Genomic DNA, 19268 nt, shown 5'->3' with positions numbered 1-19268 from the left:
AGTTCTGGGAGCTTTGGCACGTGCACAAGTCGCAGAGGCTGCAACATAGGAACCCACATCTCTGGACAGGGCTGGCCACCAATAGTTTCGAGCCACCAATCTCTTTGTGCCAGTGACTCCAGGATGCCCAGACAATACTGAATCATGCAGTTCTTTCAATAAAAGTAACCGTAACTGGGGAGGCACAAACAGCTTGGATACAGGGGTCTTTACTGGGGCCAGATCTTGATGTGCTTTAATTTGGGTAGCAAGATCAGGAGTAATTACTGAGACAACCGTCTCCTTGGGTAAGATGGGCTCTGGATTATCCTGTTGGGGGTGACTGGCACAAAAACTCCTGGACAAGGCATCAGCTTTAACATTTTTTGATCCTGGTCTATATGTGACAATGAAGTTAAACCGTGTAAAGAACAATGCCCAACGTGCCTGCCGTGGGTTTAACCTTTTAGCATTTTCAAGGAAGGTAAGGTTTTTATGATCCGTAAGGACCGTGACACAATCCCGTGCACCCTCGAGAAAGTGGCGCCATTCCTCGAAAGCCCACTTGATTGCCAATAGTTCACGGTTCCCCACGTCATAGTTCCTTTCAGCAGAGGAGAATTTTCTAGAAAAATAGGCACAAGGGCGAAGATTGGTCAAAGTGGCAGAACCTTGTGATAGTACAGCTCCTGCCCCGTATTCGGAAGCATCAACCTCCACTACAAAAGGCTTAGAATGGTCGGGTTGCACCAGCACAGGTGCGCTAACAAAACACTTCTTTAGTTTTTCAAAGGCCTCAAGTGCCTCCGGCTGCCAATTGTTGAGGTCCGCTCCTTTCTTAGTCATGTCAGTTAATGGCCGAACAATGACTGAGAAGTTCCTGATAAATTTGCGATAGTAGTTCGCAAATCCTAGAAAGCGTTGCAAGGCTTTCAAGGAGGTGGGGCGGACCCAATCAACAATGGCCTGGACTTTAGCTGGATCCATATGAAATGACTGTGGCGTCAAGATGTACCCCAAGAATGACACCTCTTGCCCCCCAAAAACACACTTCTCCAATTTTACAAACAGATGATTTTCCCGTAACACTTGTAAAATTTGACGGACATGCTGGACATGAACGGACCAATTTTCAGAATAAATCAAGATATCGTCAAGATAAACTACCATGAATCTACCTATATAGTTACGGAAAATATCATTTACCATGCTCTGGAAAACCGCAGGAGCATTACACAACCCGAAAGGCATAACTAGATATTCGAAATGTCCTTCCGGGGTGTTAAATGCAGTTTTCCACTCATCACCTTTACGAATCCGAATGAGATTATATGCCCCCCTGAGATCCAGTTTAGAAAACCATTTTGCTCCCTGAATTTGATTAAACAGATCTGGTATCAAAGGCAATGGATATTGGTTTTTTATAGTAATTTTGTTTAACTCTCTGTAATCAATACAGGGTCGGAGACCACCATCTTTTTTCCCTACAAAGAAAAAGCCTGCTCCCATAGGAGAAACAGAGGGTTGGATATGTCCTTTCTGAAGACTTTCTGCTATATACTCTTTCATAGCTGTCCTCTCAGGACCAGACAAATTATAAATCCTCCCCTTAGGGTATCTGACCCCAGGCAACAGGTCAATGGCACAGTCATATGACCTATGGGGGGGCAAGACCTCTGACTGAGATTTAGAAAAAACATCAGAGAAGTCACAAATGAAGGCAGGGATTTGTTCCACCTCCTGACAACCTAGAGTTACTGGAATACATTTACCAAAACATTTCTGACTCCATTTTGTTAATTCCCCTGAGTCCCAATCAAGCATAGGATTATGACATTGTAGCCATGGTAACCCCAACAACACATCAGAAGATAAGCCCTCCATAACCAACAGGGTACATCTTTCTGAATGCACACAGCCCACCAACATCTCAATCTCAGGGGTGCAGTACTGGATTGCTCCTTTAACCAATGGCGTGGAGTCTACAGCAACTACACGTAATGGATCAGGGAGAAGCAAACAAGGAAGACCCACACGCCTGGCAAAGGATGCATCCACAAAATTGCATGCTGACCCTGAATCAACAAATGCTGTCCCTGATACAGACTTAGATAAATAAGAAATCTTTACAGGGAGCAAAAACTTTTTTGACACAACAGAAAATACCTGACGGCCTAGGTGACCTTCCTGCAAGTCACCTAGACCCTGGAGTCCCTCTGGCTTGACCTTTTTCTTTGTGCATTCAGCAATGAGATGGTCAGCCCCTCCGCAGTAGTAACAGCGACCTTGGATACGACGGGAGGTTCTGCGTTCACGTGAAGGATCTGTAGCAGAAGCCCCCAGTTGCACGACCTGCTCAGCTGTAAAACCAGGAGTAACAGGAACTGGAGTAGCAGTGGTGCATGGGAGTGGAGTCTCAGACATCTCACAATGTCTCTCCCTAAAACGTCGGTCCAATCTAACAGCCAAAGTCATAGCTTCATCAAGGGTGTCAGGGGTAGGGTAAGCAACCAGCAAGTCTTTCAGGTGATCAGCTAAACCCAACCTAAACTGGCATCTAAGTGCCGGGTCATTCCACCCAGACGGAACACACCACCGGCGAAACTCAGAACAATACTCCTCAACCGGCCTTTTACCCTGTCTCAGAGTAGTCAAGTGTGTCTCCGCTACAGCTGCCCTGTCAGGGTCATCATACAAAAGGCCCAAAGCTGCAAAAAAGGCATCAACCGAGACCAACTCAGGAGCACCTGGAGACAACGAAAAGGCCCACTCTTGAGGTGGCCCGTGCAGGAGTGAAACAACAATACCGACTCTCTGGACCTCATCACCAGATGACTGGGGACGGAGACGGAAATACAATCTACAGCCCTCCTGAAAGGTCAAAAAACTTTTTCTATCCCCACTAAACCTACCAGGCAGCTGAACTGGGGGTTCTTCGGGGATAGCGTGAGTTACAGCAACATAATGTGTCTGGGAAACCTCTTGCTGCTGCACTCTTTGTGCAAGATCCTGCACTGTATAAGTGAGACGTTGCATTTGCTCAGCTACTGCAGTCATTGCATCCATTGGGAAGGTAGTGAGCAACTCAGTAAATGTTGGCCAGTGATAATGTCACGTCCGTAGGGGAACAGTGAGCCCTAACTGAACCCAGCCCACTGTCTCTACCTACTTGGACGTACTGCCCTAGGTAGCAGACCCCAACTGGACGGCAGTCCCTACGCTACTAAGTGCAGGGCCAGACAAGGAGAAAAGTCAGCAGTCCGAGTCAAACCAGCCAGGTACGTATAAACCACAAATCAGAACCAAAATCACAGTCAGAAAACAAGCCAGAGGTCAAATCCAAGATAGCAAAACAGTACAAAATCACAATACAAAGGGAATACCGTATAAACAGGCCAAGGTCAGAAACACTGTCAGGAGCGAGGTACAAAATCAGATAACAAGCCAAAGTCAGGTAACAAATGCAGAGGTCAGGAATACAGGGAGTCAGAACACAGAGTAATGCTGGTGTAGTAAGCAAGGCAAAACTATCACTGGCAGCTATTGAGCCTCAGCTGCTTGTTTAAATACACCGCCCCTGATTTGCATGAAGCGCCTGGCAGCTCGCGATTGGCTCTGTGCTCCTGCACAGCTTCGCTCCTGCCCCCTACCTCTGATAGGCTGCTTATCTGCAGCATCAGCCGGCTGGGCGTGTATGGGAATGTCAGCCGGCCTCTGCCTCTGCAGCACTGCAGAGCAACCAGGTAAATACATGACAGGTACTCTGGGTGAGAGGCCTTTTTTTTTACTATGACTGAGGAGGGCAAGAATGAAAGCAATAACCTCAACTTACCTCCCCGGTTCCAGCAATGGGGCACGCATCATGCTGCTCCAGTCCCCCTGTAACCGGCCACTTCACAGTCTGAGTTGGGGCTTAAACGTGATGTTTCAAGCCCGCTCAGGTATTCGGCGGCTGAATGAATGAGTGGGCTGAGTGAGCTGAATCACATCACGTCTCAAGCCCATTTCAGACCGGGAAGCGGCCAAGGGACTGGAGTAGTGTGATGTGAGCCCCAGTGCTGGAACTGGGGAGGTAAGTGAACATTGTTGCTTTCACACATCCCCTCCCTGGCCATAATGAAAAAAAGGCTTCCCACCCAGAGTACCCCTTTAATTCTGATTAATGACACTAAACCAGTAAGAGTCCCATTAATATAGTACTACATGAAAAGACCATGATACTAGAATACCACTTACCTGAGTATACCTTAACCCTTTACATCTAAGCAAGTTTTATAGATGTCCCAGATTAAAATTCTAGTAATTGGCTTTTTTTCTCTTTTATTAGAACAACAAAGCAAAATATGTCGATCTGGGTGGTGCCTACGTGGGACCGACTCAGAACCGAATCCTAAGAGTTGCTAAAGAACTGGGAGTAGAGACGTACAAAGTAAATGAAGAGCAACGTCTCATCCATTATGTTAAGGTAAGTTAAATGTTTACAGCGTGCAAGGCAATTGTACCCGCCACAAATCAATGTGACTATGACCGGAATGGATTTTTAATAATGGCATTACACGTTTATAGTTTTATTAAAGGGGAACACCAGCTAAAAAAAAAAAGAAAAGAAAGTTATATAGATTTGTAATTTACTTATATTTGAACAATATCAAGTCTTTGAGTACTTATCAGCTGCTGTATGTCCTGCAGGAAGTGGTGTATTCTTTCCAGTCTGACACAGTGCTCTCTGCTGACACCTCTGTCCATGTCAGGAACTGTCCAGAGCAGGAGAGGTGTTCTATAGGGATTTGCTGCTGCTCTGGACAGTTCCTGACATGGACAGAGGTGGCAGCAGAGAGCACTGTGTCAGACTGGAGAGAATACGCCACTTCCTGCAGGACATACAGCAGCTGATACATACTGGAAGACTTCAGATTTTTAAATAGAAGTAAATTACAAGTCTATATAACTTTCTTACACCACTTGATTGGAAAGAAAAAAACATTCGCCTAAGTATCCCTTTAATGGTCTGATTTTTTTTTTTTTTTTGTTTCTCTGGGGTGGATGATCCCATACCTACTACTTCATCATCTCTGTTCTCCACACACAGCAACCTACCTTTCAGTTTGCTCTTGATAATGAACAGCTTGATGACATAGCAAAGAAAAGATCTAAAATGAGTAAATATGACAAATAAGATACCAAGAATAGCAAAGCAGGTGAGGAGAAGATCAAAGCTGTAATAGAGAAGATAACTGATCAAGGGAAAGACAGCCATCAAAGTAAAATAAAAACTTGTGAACTTTTTTAGCTGACAAGGACAGAGTGTAAACGTTTACAAGAATTCACAGCGCCATCTAGTGGGCAAGATATATTTTTTTCCCAACAGTTCATTTGAATCACCAGCTATAATATATATATATATATATATATATATATATATATATATATTATTATTTATTTTTTTTTTTTAATTAAACTAAATTGATTGTTCAAGATTAAACTTGGCTTTTGCTTTTTTTTTTTATACCCGGGGCTAATCTGCAATTTAGGATACGAGCTGTGCACAGGTGCGGTGCTGTTTTGGATAGATAGCAGACACTTCTTCACTTTCTTTCATTAATTACTATTCATATCACTAGTTTAAATAATAGAATTAAAATATTTCTATAGAGACCGACACATTTAATACAACGTTCACACAGATCTTAAAGGGATTGCCGATGAGGAAACCTAATTTCTGCTGTCTAATAAATGAACATATATTGGTAAGCAAGAGTACAGTGAAACCTTGGATTACAAGTAACTTGGTCTAATAAGCAAGATTTGGCAATACGAGCCCCTCTATGTCCCCATCCTGATACTGTACTGGGTAGAAAGCCCCCTGATTTAACCCAGTGATCAACTCTACCAGTGATCGGACACCTTCTGTAACTCCTCCAGTGCCTTTCCGTGACCCTGTAGAACTGCAGAGACCCTCCTGTGGAAGCGGGCAGCTCCGCCTTATCTCCTCTCCCTGCTGCCGGAGACTCAGTGTGAGTAAGGCTGTGGTGCCCCCCTACTCCGGTGTTTAGGCAGCCTAGATACTGTGATACTAATGTAACCCAATTGGTTAGTGTTTTACTCCCCAGGGCCTTGTCCGGACATCTTGCGCCATTGTAGCACACACATTGCTGCCATCTTGTCTACATGTGGCGCTGGATGGTGTGTGACCATGGCTTCCCTCTGACCCCTGAATCAACCCCCTCACCAATAGCTCCAGGCAGCCAGCACTAATACCAGCACCGGCAAGTTTGCAGCCATCCGGGGAGATGTGTGTGGTGGGAGAGTTAATTGGTTAACCCCTTCTTTACTTATACAGAACACCTTACCTACCTTATTTTTGGGTTGTGGAACGAAGTTTCAATTGTTTCTATATTTGCTTTGATATTTAAGTGATTTGCATTACCAGGAATGAATTATAATCATAATCCAAGGTTTCACTGCCTTCCACTACCTATATGGGGTGTTTTATGCTTTCCTTCTGCTTTGTTTGCAGAGTGTTTGCTTTTTTGTCTTCAAACCTTTTACAGACTTCCTGTTCCTGTCTACACGACACTGTAGCCAACAGTCTAAAACTAGTTTAAGGTGTCACCCTAAAGGTGACAGCCATTTTTTTAAATTTTTGTTTCCTCTTTGTTACCTGTTATTTTTTTTTTACAGAACCAATTTTATCTTTTAATTACAAAATTGCCCTATCATGACACTTTTTTTTCAGCCTGTAGGGCTGTGTGAGGGCTCTTTTTTTAGCACCATGATCTCTTGTTTCTATTGGTACACACATTGGTGTATGACATTTTGATCACTTTTTATTCTTTTTTTTTTTTTTCTCTGGGATGTAATGTCACCATAAATAAGCAATTTTGGAACTTTTTTTTATATTTATATATTTTTTTTTCAAACATTTTTTTGTCAACCCATTTGTAGTTCTCCCAGAGGATTTGTATGGACATACTTGTCCTGTGTCATCAACCAGTTAAATACCCTTTATTATTTACTAGACAGTTGAAAATAGGTCTCATCATTGGACAACCCCTCTCTATATAATGGGTTAATGTGTGTGTACCTGGCTTAATACACACGTTTGGAGGTGATATGCTCACCTGACTCATCCTCCTTAGTGCTGTGTTACTGTCTGTGGATCGGTATGCATCCCATCCATCTCCTGTGCATGCTCCACAATATGGAAAGTCCACTTATTTCCCATTATAATATCAGATAGCCAACAGGGTCTATTCTTACTGGTCCAGTCAGAGACAATCTATGGGTAAGATATGATGGAGGAGATGGCCCATAACAACCAATCAGAAATCAATTTTAAAATATTAATGAGCTCCAGTCAAATGAAATCTTTGATTGGTTGTTATGGACCACAGAGAACATTCTTATTGTGTGACTGATTGATTATAGGGGAACTATCAATAGGTTAGACGAATCTAACCTGCTGATCGCTCCCTATAGCACACGGAGCGCCGAGGAGGAAGGTATGTCTCTTACCTTCCTCAGGGGAAGATACTTTAACATAGGCCTCGGGCTGTTCACCAAGCTTGAGCCCCACCCCACTCTCTGGCAGCACTAGCATGGTGCTCATCATGTCATGAAATATAGCCAGGAGACAATACACCAGTAAAAGTATAGGTCTATTTGGGTGGTCATGGGCCTTATAAACCACCACTGACCCTCCTCCTCTGCGCCACTCCCATGCTGTTAGCAGAGTAATCTGCAGTCCGGAGCACTGCCCCGTCCTCAGAGTGCCGATCGGGGAGGGCAGTGCTCATAACGGTGACCCTATCGGGTATAACCTATGATGTTCTGTATATTGACTTAATTGCTAGTACTTCTCTGAACTGTTCTCTGAACCAATCCCGTCATATTGTGTGTTCTTTCTATCGTATCATTCATATTGTGTCTTCTTTCTATGAACTATGATATCATTCATATTGTGTGCTCTGCTTTGAATTTCTTAGTTATAACACAATTGTACATACATAATAAGGCCAAGGTCAAAATAAGTCAGGTCCAAGTCAATATAAATCAAATGGCAAGAGAGATAATATATGATTGACAAATGTTAAGATCTATTGATTGCTGCCTCCTGAAAATAAGCAATGTATCACCGGCTACAGGGAATGAAAGATTGTGATGTCAGTATTCAAATGTATCACATATTAAACTGCATTGTCCTTTGTCATGATGTGCAATCTTAAACTAAACATGAACAAAGCCATTAAAATCTGATTTTATTTATTTATCTTTTTTTTTTTTTCTTTTAGGGCAAATCATATACCTTTAAAGGTCCCTTCCCTCCAATGTGGAACCCAATTGTATACTTAGATTATAATAATCTATGGAGAACTATGGATGAAATGGGAACAGAGGTAACTTTGAATAAACTTTGCCAATGATGTAAGATCTTGGTATCCAAGCATCCAATGCACACTCAGTAGATAGATGCGGATGTTGTACAGTTAGTTGTAAATATGTTGTAAATATATTTTTGATATTTAAAGTGTCCCTGTAGTTTGAAAAAACTTTTTACATGTCACAAAACATGTCAAAAAGTTTGATCAGTCGGGGCCTGTATGTTCAGCCTCCCACAGATAGAACAAAGTTGGTGCCTCAACTTTGCTACAGAACCCCATGGATACTTTTAAATTCTTGTTTAGTGGTACAGAAATTCTTACCTATGATTATTTAAATTCTGATTTTTTTTTTTATTAAAGAAGAAGTCTGGCAGGGGCAATAGGTAGGGGGAAATTAAAAAAAAACATGCTCACCTGTCTGCTCTGTGCCGCATCACCAGGCTCCCATACTCCTCCAGGTGACCTCCCGATTTCTGGGTACATCATGACCTGGGTTGAAAGTCACAAGTGGGTGGGATTTAGCCCACACAGCCAATAAGTGACTGCAGCAGTGTCCTGCCCCAGTCACTGACTGGCTGAGTGGGGCATCCGTCAACCAGGTCATGACATTGCTGGAGGGGAGCTAAGAAGACAGCTGGCTGGGGTCCAGAAGTGGGACATATCGCTGTACGGGTGCAAAAAATATAGGGAATATAACTTTTTTATGTATAATCACCGATCCTAAATACTGGGTGAAGAAAACAAATTCTCATAAATTATTTTTTGCCCCCTTCTCATATTTGTAGATCTGAGGCATACTGCCAGCATGTATCGAGGTGTACCTATTTCATGGCTATTCACCTTAAAGGGAACCAATCAGCCTATGTGGGAGCTCTGTATAAAGCTCCTGTGCAGCTTGCAGCATGTACCGGCTGCGGCTGCAGCAGAAACTTCACACCAGAGAAAATAAAGTTTAATCCCCCAGCACGTGGCAGGGAGAGGCGGGCAAGTAGTCATCTGGGCTGCTCCCCGCCCGTGTCTAGTCTCCGCTCTCTCCCTGTCAGCGCGCTCTGCGAGGATGATTGACAGGAAAAGAGGCCAGTAACGGGCTTCTCTGCCTGTCACTTATCCCCATTGCCGCGTGCCGGGGGATTAAACTTAATTTTCTCCGGATTAAAGTAGCCGCTGCAGCTGCCGCCAGTACATGCCGCAAGCTGCACAGGAGCTTTATACAGCGCTCCAAGGAACCAAATCAGCCCAATCTGATTGGGCTGATTGGTTCCCTTTAATAGCCCATATATAGTCCACCAGTGATACGAGTATATGTTACATATGTACTTTCATTTTGTGGGTCTTAAAGGAGTAGTCTACTGCATTTTTTGAGTTCTTCAAACTAAAGTACATGTAGACTGCTTTCAGTCCACCCATGTAGAAAAACCATACACAGGCAAACCTTATTGCCAGTATCCGTATGCCTCGGATAGCCCAGACATGATGTGAATAGGGATTTACGTCATGTAATATGTTTATTCCAGATCCCTAATGATGCTCCATGGAACGCACCACATGCTGAGGAATGGGACAAAATAACAATGAAAGAACTGATTGACAAGTTATGTTGGACCAAGTAAGTCTAAAAAAACTACATTTATTTTCTGACAGTATAAATAGAAGCCATGGGGGGGGGATACAAAATAACCAGGGTAATTATAGAATGTTTCATCGTCATTATGGATCGACAATTTGGACAGTCCGCGCTTCCCCATTCTCTTCCGTATCCCTGTGCCTCCAGTCTGCTCTAGAGAAGAGTGACAGCCTGCTGGGCCAATCACTGGTTGCAGAGCTGTCCTCTGGGGAGTGTGGACGGGTAAGCAGCATATCATTGACAAAGCGAATATTTGCAAACTTCACAGCTAATCTGGTTTCGCCAGATTCGTTTCTCTGATCCCTAATTAACACAGCAGATTTTTCATCTTTGTCTTGAGATTTCCATTAAGGCTGAGTTCACACACAGTATAATAAAAGGTACAGTATTTTCCTGCGTATAAGACTACTTTTTAACTCAGGAAAATCTTCTTACAAGTCAAGGGTCGTCTTATTCATCGGGTGTCGTCTTATAGGGAGGGTGCTGAAAAACTTCTAAACTGGACTGGAGAAGCTTTAGTCGGCGCATACGGTGGGGGAGCACAAAAACAGCTGGATGCCCGCCGTATGCCGCAACCGTATGAAAGGCGGGGCAAGCTGCAGGGTCCGGGGTATGGAAAAAAGAGATACGGTAGAGTGGCGCTGTGCCCAGAAAAACACACCTCTATCACCCATCTAGCCCGCCCTTGTATCCTACCGTATTACCGTACCTCCTTCTCTGCCTTCGTTGCTGTCAGATTTTTTTAATTAATTTTTATTTGGTGTGCGTTGGAAGAGGGGTAGTCTCACATGGCAAGTGTATCCCAAACTCTATATTTTAACAAGGAAAGTTGGGGGTCATCTTATATGCCCAGTCGTCTTATACGCCGGAAAATACGGTCAATACGGACTGTAATTTCGAGTGAAAATAAAAAAATGTGTGAACATATGAGAAAAAATGGTCGTATTTGGCAAACACAGGTGGTAAATAATAAGTGTGTGTTCATTATTTAGAAGGTCGTGATCAACTATGGCTGTTATTCTATATTGTGTGTACTGGGGTCCAGTTTACTATTGACTTCAATGAAAAGCATTATTATAATGAAAATACAGATGTATTTTGAAAACTTAAAATTATGGACGTATTTTACAGTGTGTTATAACCTAAACTGAAGGCTATGTATGCTGCTAAACACTGTCTAAGAAAGTCTAAACAAACCACATAATGTTACTTATTTTACATTGGTTTAGGCCTTAGGCTACATTCACACAGAACAAAAGGGGCGGATTACGCGAGAAAATATTTCCGCCTGAAATCAACTGACGCTGAATTCCGAGCAGAATATAAGCAGAATGTAAGCAGAATCCCTGCGTATTCCGCTAGGAAAGTGTTCAGCTCGTAATCAGCTCTTGACAAATTCAGCGCGGAATACTCGAGGAATCCGCTCTGAATCTGCATGCATTCAGCGCTGAAATTAGCAAGTATTTGGCGAGTAAACTAGACTATACCAGAATATATACTAGAATCCTCCTCCCCCCTTTTTTCCCCATTTACGCGCTGGTTCAGCACGTAATTTCCGCTTGTATTACGCTTGTATTCTGCGCTGAATACGCGCGTATTCCGCGCTGAAACAGAAAATCAGAGCCCCATTGGTTTGTATAGGCTTCCGCTAGCGGAAGAATGAACATGTTCTTTCTTCTGGCGGAAAGCGGATTAGTTCAGTGCGGAAATTCCACTGTGTGAACTGCAGAGCAGAATTTCCATTCAACACAATGGAAATTAGCTCTGCACCTATTTTAACGGCTGAAATTTCAGCGCTGATTCAGCGCAGAAATTCAGCTGCTTTTGCTCTGTGTGAACGAGCCCTTATTCCCATGCTCAGCAATTTTTTTTTCAGAACTGTATTTCTGAATGTCTGCAATCTGCAAAAAGGTTTGTCTGGAAGGCATCACTAGGCTACAGTATGTTTTTTTTGTCCGTTTCATGGCAGTTTTTTTATGTAAATTACAACCATAAAAATTACAGCCAAAAAAAGGACATTGTGGGAACATAGGGGCAGGGAGATTTATCAAACATGATGTAAAGTGAAACTGAATTTGTAACAAAGAGGTGGGCACCACCAACGTTTAAAAGATAGTCTATAGGGTGCCGTCTACTACCCTAGGGAAAAATACACATGTACAGGAAAAAGGAAAGAAACCTAGGGTATATAGATGAGGCACACACCTGGAATATGGTACAGAAATGACTTTATTAAACCGGCTGCAAACAGGTTAAAAACATCTAAAATCCAAACAACGGCATCCTCCTAAAATACAGGAGGATGCTCACTGTTACACCACTATGCAAAATGAGCTAGAGAGGGACTAAAGCAATGCATCCCACAAGATGCTCAGTGCATAAAATAGGCATAATACACAATGGCATACAATAGCTCCAAGACCACCTGAGTGTAAATAGTCCCAGTGTAACAGAGAACCAAATGCCCCACGCGTATCGCCGCTACCCGGCGGCTTCGTCAGGAGTGGGTATATAGTGTGAGTAAGCCAGTATATATACCTGATGTAGGAATGTCCTGTATCAGAAAAAAGATTGTATAGATAAATGAATAACAAGAGCCAAGCAATGGCCCTGGTAAGAACAAATGGCCCATAATTACTCTGAATTACAAGGAGCTTAATGCAATGGCTGAGGTGACTGAAACACAAGTGAGTTCTGAGTGAATAAATAAGTGCAAGTGAAAAGTTAATAAAAATAAAGTGCCAAATGCCACATGCATAGGACCATGCAGTATAGAAAAAACATGTCCCATGTGAGAAGTGACCCCATGTGAATACAAAACAGTGAAGTGAGACGTGTGAACAAACACTAATATCATATCTAAAATGTAAAGGTATGAAAAAATGACATATATGGACACAAGAATCCCGGCCAATTTGTATGCCAAAAAATAATGTACACTGTGCAGAAAAAACTGCAGCTGAAAAACAATAAATCAAACAATAAAATTCACCAATAACTACAGTTGCTAAATACCCCTACTTATCACAAAGCCGCTGCCAAAGAAATTCTCGGCGCCACCCAGATTGAAACATGACCATGTCATGAATAGGACCTCTGCCTAATAAATATAAAGTGCTATATCAATAAAAGCCTATATAAATATATTAGTCAAAAGTAATAAATACATAAATATAACCGCCCACTAGGTAAACACAGAAAAAATGGCCATATAACTGTAAGCCTGTAGGCATAATTCATAATTCATGTACCCGACATTCATAAATAGGAAGCACCATGATGGTGCATGCAACCAAGTCCCAAATATCTGTGTAATGAGTTCGATCCTTTATCTCAAGTGATCGGTACTAAGGAGTTATTCCAATGTTGTTCTAACGCCGATTGCTGGAATGTCACATCTGCTGAACTTGGGAGACATGATGGAGGAGAAAACCAGGGTTGTATTTGTAGAGACTGGGACTGGAGTCAGCGAAGGACAAAATCATGCTTGAGCCGTGATGAGGAAAGGAAACATCTACATCGACATGAGGGACTTCCATAGAGACTCTGTGCCAATCGCACTAGAACAGTTATCCCAAATTGATCGAAAGCAGACTGTGAGAGAAATGCAGGGCATAGATTAGAGTTATAACCTAGGAAAAAAATGGGTAAAAGTGGGAGAAAAATAAATAAATGAATAGATAAATAAATTTTTTTTTTGTGTGTATATGTGAAATGAATGGTGTGATGTCAAAAATAAAGTGAAACTGGCCCAGTTGCCCCTAGCAACCAATCAGATTCCACCTTTCATTCCTCACAGGCTCTTTGGAAAATGAAAGGTGGAATCTGATTGGTTGCTAGGGGCAACTGAGCCAGTTTCACTTTACACCATGTTTGATAAATCCCTCCCATAATCTGAATTTTTTGCAGATCGGCAAAAAAAATGGGAGCTTGATAATAACACTTTTATTAGTTCAACTCTTAATAATAATTTTTGTGTAGACACTGAACAAGCAGGGATGTGATGAGATTTCAGCTCTGAAGAAGCACAAGACAAACCAGCTTAGTTCCGGCTTAATTTCTGACATTTTTGTGATATTGCAGGACAGCCAAGAAGTTTGCAACGCTTTTTGTTAATGTCAATGTAACATCGGAACCTCATGAAGTTTCGGCGCTTTGGTTTTTGTGGTATGTAAAACAATGTGGAGGAACTACAAGAATTTTTTCGACATCTAATGGTGGACAGGTAATTATAATACTATTAAAAAATATTAGTATTTAGATGATAGAAGTGCTTTCACAATAATTTCATTATATTTTATTTGCTTTAAACTGAATAAAATCATCATAAAATGACCTATTGTAAGTAGTGATTTTATGTTAAGCATTTTTTAATAATTTTTTAGTAACTTTTTTTTTCTTTCTAATTTTCCATCTTTCCATCTATATTATAAAATAATATAGATGGTGATTCTCACCACTGGGGCTAAAATGAAGCTGAGACTTCCTGTTGTGTCTGTGGTAAGAGGAGGCTGCTGTAAAGTGATCTGTACAGTATTGCAGCGTCATATGACCCTAGTAGATAGAGAAGACACTAGCAGCTCCCTGTGGAATGACCTCTTCACAGGTCACAGAGCACGCTCAGTGATGTTTCCATTCATCTCAAGGGGACAGAGTATGTCTATTGTCATCTATGTCCATGAGGCTTGCTGTAAAGCATGTCACCAAATGCTGTAAAAACAGGCCAGGCAAGATGGCTACCCCCATAACAATGTAAAAACCAAACCAGCTGTAGCAGAAAACTGTGTGCAGCCGCAATGCCCCATTTCACCCCTCTGGTTCAAGCGGCAGCAAAGGGCCAGATGCCAATGAAATATTCGCAAAACAGGTGTTTTGCACCCCTATATGTATAAATATTCCAGCCAGACCACTTCTTTTAGAGCAGAGTGGTGGTCGGTACACTAGACAATGAGCTGTCAACAAGGGTAGGAAAAGATCAGCACATCAGGAGAAGGAGGCAAGTTTGCTAAAAGATTGTATCTGCATAATTATTTAACTCATCAAGCTCTACAAGTATAACTGTATCAGCTGAGATGAAAATACTCCTTAAGGCCATATTCACACAACGTAAAAATAGGGGCAAAATACAGCTGTATTTTTATAAATACGGCTTGAAATAAAGAGCATGATCATTATTTTAGGTCGCATTTATCCAAATACAGCCGTATTTTCCCATATTTTTACATTATGTGAACATGGCCTAAGGGTGCGTTCTCACGTACAGGATCTGCAGCAGATTTAATGGCGCAGATTTGAAGTTGCAGATTCAAAGGAAATCCAATCTGGGTCATAAAGTCTGCTGCAGATCTGCTGTAGGGTGTAAAATATACACTGGTGTAAACTGCCCCCAGCAACCAATCACAGCGCAGCTTTCAGCTCCTGTAAAATGATAGAGGAGCTGTGATTGGTTGCTGTGAGCAGTTTACACCAATCTATATTCTACATCCTTTGATAAGTCTGCTCCTATGTTCCCACAAGTGAAAAAAGACAGATGTCTATTGGGAATGGCGGCCATAAAGAATGAACATTTTGAGATGACCATCATTTTTATTTATCTATTTTTAATTTTATTGACTCTTTCGTCATCATTTTAGCCATTATATAAAGTATCTTTCTAAATTTTATTTCCACAGGAGAGAAAATTTGTTGGCGGAGCAGGACAAATCAGCGAGAAGATGGCTGAACGCTTACACGGTCGAGTAAAACTGCAGAGGCCGGTGGTACGCGTCGATCAATCTGCAGAGAACATTACAGTAGAGACCCTCAATCATGAGATATATGAGGTAGGAGAGGGTCCGTTCAGTTTTTAAAGGTTTAACGTGGAGGTGTCAGCAATTTTGAGATTTCTAAACTACTGGCAAATCTATAGAAAGGTTGGGGTGATGAGTCCATGTATAACTGCCCAGAACTCTCCTGTCCCCTGACTACCTCTCCTCCCAGCTATGACAGATGGCAACCCATGGAGGTTGGGAGGCTAGTAGCAGGAACAACTAACTAACTAACTAACTAACTAACTAACTAAAGGAAGTAGTTACTAGAGAGAAAAGAAGTGTGTGTGTATATAGACCTAGTGTTAGCTGCAGCTGTGCTATGTGAGGGTGACATCTAGTGGTTGGAGTAAGGAACAACGGCCTCCTGACCTGTGACACTAGAGTAATACGGTATTACCGAAGTGTAAGAGAAGAAAAGAAAATACGTAATGGAACACTACACGTTCTCCACTGATGGGAGCATAATAAAGAAGATACTTACCTGTCTCCATGCCTCCTCAGTGCAGCACCAGTGCCCACAGTCCCCCGTCAGTCTCCTGTAGTTCTGTGATGTCACAACCCAGCTGCCCACTCAGTCAGTGATTGAGGCGGGACACATCTGGAGTCGCTGAGTTCATGAGTGGGTAGTTCTTGATGGGTCATGATATAGGAACTGGAAAAAAACTGGAGACCGGAGTCTGTCAGTGAGCTGGTGGCATGGCGGCAGGACAGGAACAGGTAAGTATAACTTCTTTATTATGCTACTATGCTACCACCACCTCCTGCTTGCCCTGGATTTTTACATTTTCCCGGAGTTCTCCTTTAAGCTCAATAATAAGGAGGGGCTGTAATTTGACTCTATAGAGTGATATTATTAGAGTGGCTAGAGGAGGTAACATCTTGAGGGATTTATTTTTTAGAGATTTAGTTTCAGTCATGCCGGTAAACAGTTACTGTAGCTTTTAATAAATTGGTCATCCCCCAAATTTCCTGGCTAATATACCAAGATTTACAGATTTTTAGAGGGCACTCAAATAATGTTCTTCTTCTTGTGTCTAAACCAGGTTTATTCTGTTACAGGCAAAATACGTCGTCAGTGCCATTCCACCCACTCTATGTCTTAAAATTCACTTCAATCCTGGTTTGCCTCCACTAAGGAATCAGCTTATTAATCGTGTTCCTATGGGCTCAGTAATAAAGTGTATGGTTTATTATAGAGAAGCCTTCTGGAGGAAGAAAGGTACGCTACTCCCAGTCATCAGTCATCATGTTACGCCTTATGTTTTATATGTTGTGCGCATATTTTATTTTATATATTGTAGTATGTTTCATATATGTTATTGCATTATTCTTATTTAAAGTTCAGTTTTATTAACCAATAAGGATTTAAATACCCAAATGGCTAGAGCACATGGCCATACGTAGTTAAATCATAATCTTAGCTCATAGTTCTGGTACGTAGGTGTTGCTGTATGACATATTGCACTGGTGTATTTTATATGGTTTTAGAATATATGTAATTTCAGCTCCTACTCCATCTAGCTAAAAGCTGCAGATAGTTACATTTTATTGTAATTTTAAGGCCAGAACATCGATTATCACCATAGATTTTATATCGGAAGACTCTGGGTCAGGGCTGCTTCTGCCATAAGGCATAATGAGTATTCCGCCTCAGCAGTGCCGGACTGGGGTATCTGGGGCCCACCAGAGGAAATGATCCTGGGGGTCCACCCATGAAGAACCAGTGACAAATGACATGTCAGTCAGTGTTAGTGCTGGTTCTAAAGCTGGGGGCCCACCAGAGGATTCTCCGATCCTCTGGTGGGCTAGTCCGACACTGCGCTTCAGGTGGCATGTTCTGTGGTCCCGTAGGGGGTGGCGTAATCTTCCTCGCCATTGTCAATTTAGGTAAGTTTAACAACAAAAATGGCAACAGCTATGGTCCCTCTCGGACCCCGGGCAGCCGCTCACCTCTATGTCCACATCCCGCCGCCCACACTTACCGCCATCCCCATGTACTGCCAAGCTCAGCTCGCGCTCAATGCAGTGAAATCCTAGGTGCACTGTTCCCAGGGAAACATGAATATGCAAAAAAGAGCCCGTGGAGCCTCATTTAAGAGTCTCAAAACACAGGACTAAGCCGATATCCCTTGACTGGGTCCTTCCCGGAGGGATATCTGGCTAGTCCTATGTTTCGAGACTCTTAAATGAGGCTCCACGGGTTCTCTTTTTTGAATATTCAGCATTACTGATCAGTAAAACTACGGACAGTGTGAGCAGCCCGATTGAAATCAATGGGCAGTAAATTTGTCCGTAACTGCAGGCCCGCAATTACATACAAAAGTATGGAACGTATGAATGTATCCTTAGGCTATGTTCACCCAACTTCTTTTTTATGCAAAATAACGTGCATCAATAATGATCATGAACGGCCGTCATAAATATTCTATTCTGTTTTTTTTTTGTGCTCACTAGATTATTGTGGGAGCATGATTATTGAAGACGAAGAAGCACCAATCGGTCTAACACTTGATGATACAAAACCCGATGGCACTGTGCCTGCTATCATGGGGTAAAATGTCTTCTGTGTTATGAGAAATGTGTCCATTTCATCCTTTAGTACAGAGAACTTTGACCAGAATTTAGTTGTCATGTAATTCATATCACAAATGTCTATGTATTAGTGAAGTTTGAAATAAAATAAAGTTGCAAAATCCCATTGTTAAAGGGGTACTCCGGAGGCAAAATGTGTTTTTAAATAAAGTGATTTCAAAAAGTTATGCAGATTTGTATATTACTTCTATTAAAAAAATCTCAAGCCTTCCAGTACTTATCAGCTGCTGTATGTCCCGCAGGAAGTGGTGTATTCTTTCCAGTCTGCTGCCACCTCTGTCCATGTCAGGAACTGTCCAGAGCAGGAAAGGTTTTCTATGGGTAGCTGCTACTGCTCTGCACAGTTCCTGACATGGACAGAGGTGGCAGCAGAGAGCACTTCCTACAGGACATACAGCAGCTGATAAAGACTGGAAAACTTGAGATTTTTGAATAGAAGTGATTAATGCTTCGTTTACACGGAGCAATAATTTGCCCAAATTGATCGATTTTGAAGCAACAATTTGGTTTTTATAACAATTAGCGTTTAGACGAAAAAATCGTTAGAAAAATCTTTTGAAAATTCGTAAGAAAAATCGTTATTGCGATCGTTTTTAAGATCGCTTAATCCCATCTTTTACATAGGGTAAATCGGTGAAAGACTGTTTACACGTAGCGATCTGCGAATTTTCAGCGAACAACGAACAACGATTTAAGAACATGTTGAAAGATCAAAATGAACGATTTCTCGCTTGTTGTTTGATCGTTCGCTGTGTTTACACAGTACGATTATCGCTCAAATGCGATTGTTTATGCGAAAATTCGAACGATAATCGTTCCGTGTAAATGCAGTATTACATATCTGAATAACATACTGACGCCAATTGACTTAAAAACATATAT

The 19268-nt window shown here is 41.9% G+C and overlaps 1 protein-coding gene across 1 annotated transcript in view; it reads left to right on the top strand.

Moving 5' to 3' along the window:
• LOC138768175 (amine oxidase [flavin-containing]-like) overlaps positions 1–19268 on the top strand; it is a 62490-nt gene that overhangs the window by 30678 nt on the left and 12544 nt on the right. The window contains exons 3-9 of the mRNA XM_069946297.1: positions 4307–4444; positions 8271–8375; positions 9875–9966; positions 14068–14209; positions 15657–15806; positions 16854–17013; positions 18249–18345. Coding sequence (XP_069802398.1) covers positions 4307–4444; positions 8271–8375; positions 9875–9966; positions 14068–14209; positions 15657–15806; positions 16854–17013; positions 18249–18345 — 884 coding nt within the window. The remainder of the gene's footprint in view (positions 1–4306; positions 4445–8270; positions 8376–9874; positions 9967–14067; positions 14210–15656; positions 15807–16853; positions 17014–18248; positions 18346–19268) is intronic.

The sequence above is a fragment of the Dendropsophus ebraccatus genome, chromosome 11, assembly GCF_027789765.1.
Source record: "Dendropsophus ebraccatus isolate aDenEbr1 chromosome 11, aDenEbr1.pat, whole genome shotgun sequence".
Taxonomy (NCBI): domain Eukaryota; kingdom Metazoa; phylum Chordata; class Amphibia; order Anura; family Hylidae; genus Dendropsophus; species Dendropsophus ebraccatus.
Note: the sequence above shows the minus strand (reverse complement) of the source record. Positions and strands in the feature narration are given on the sequence as shown.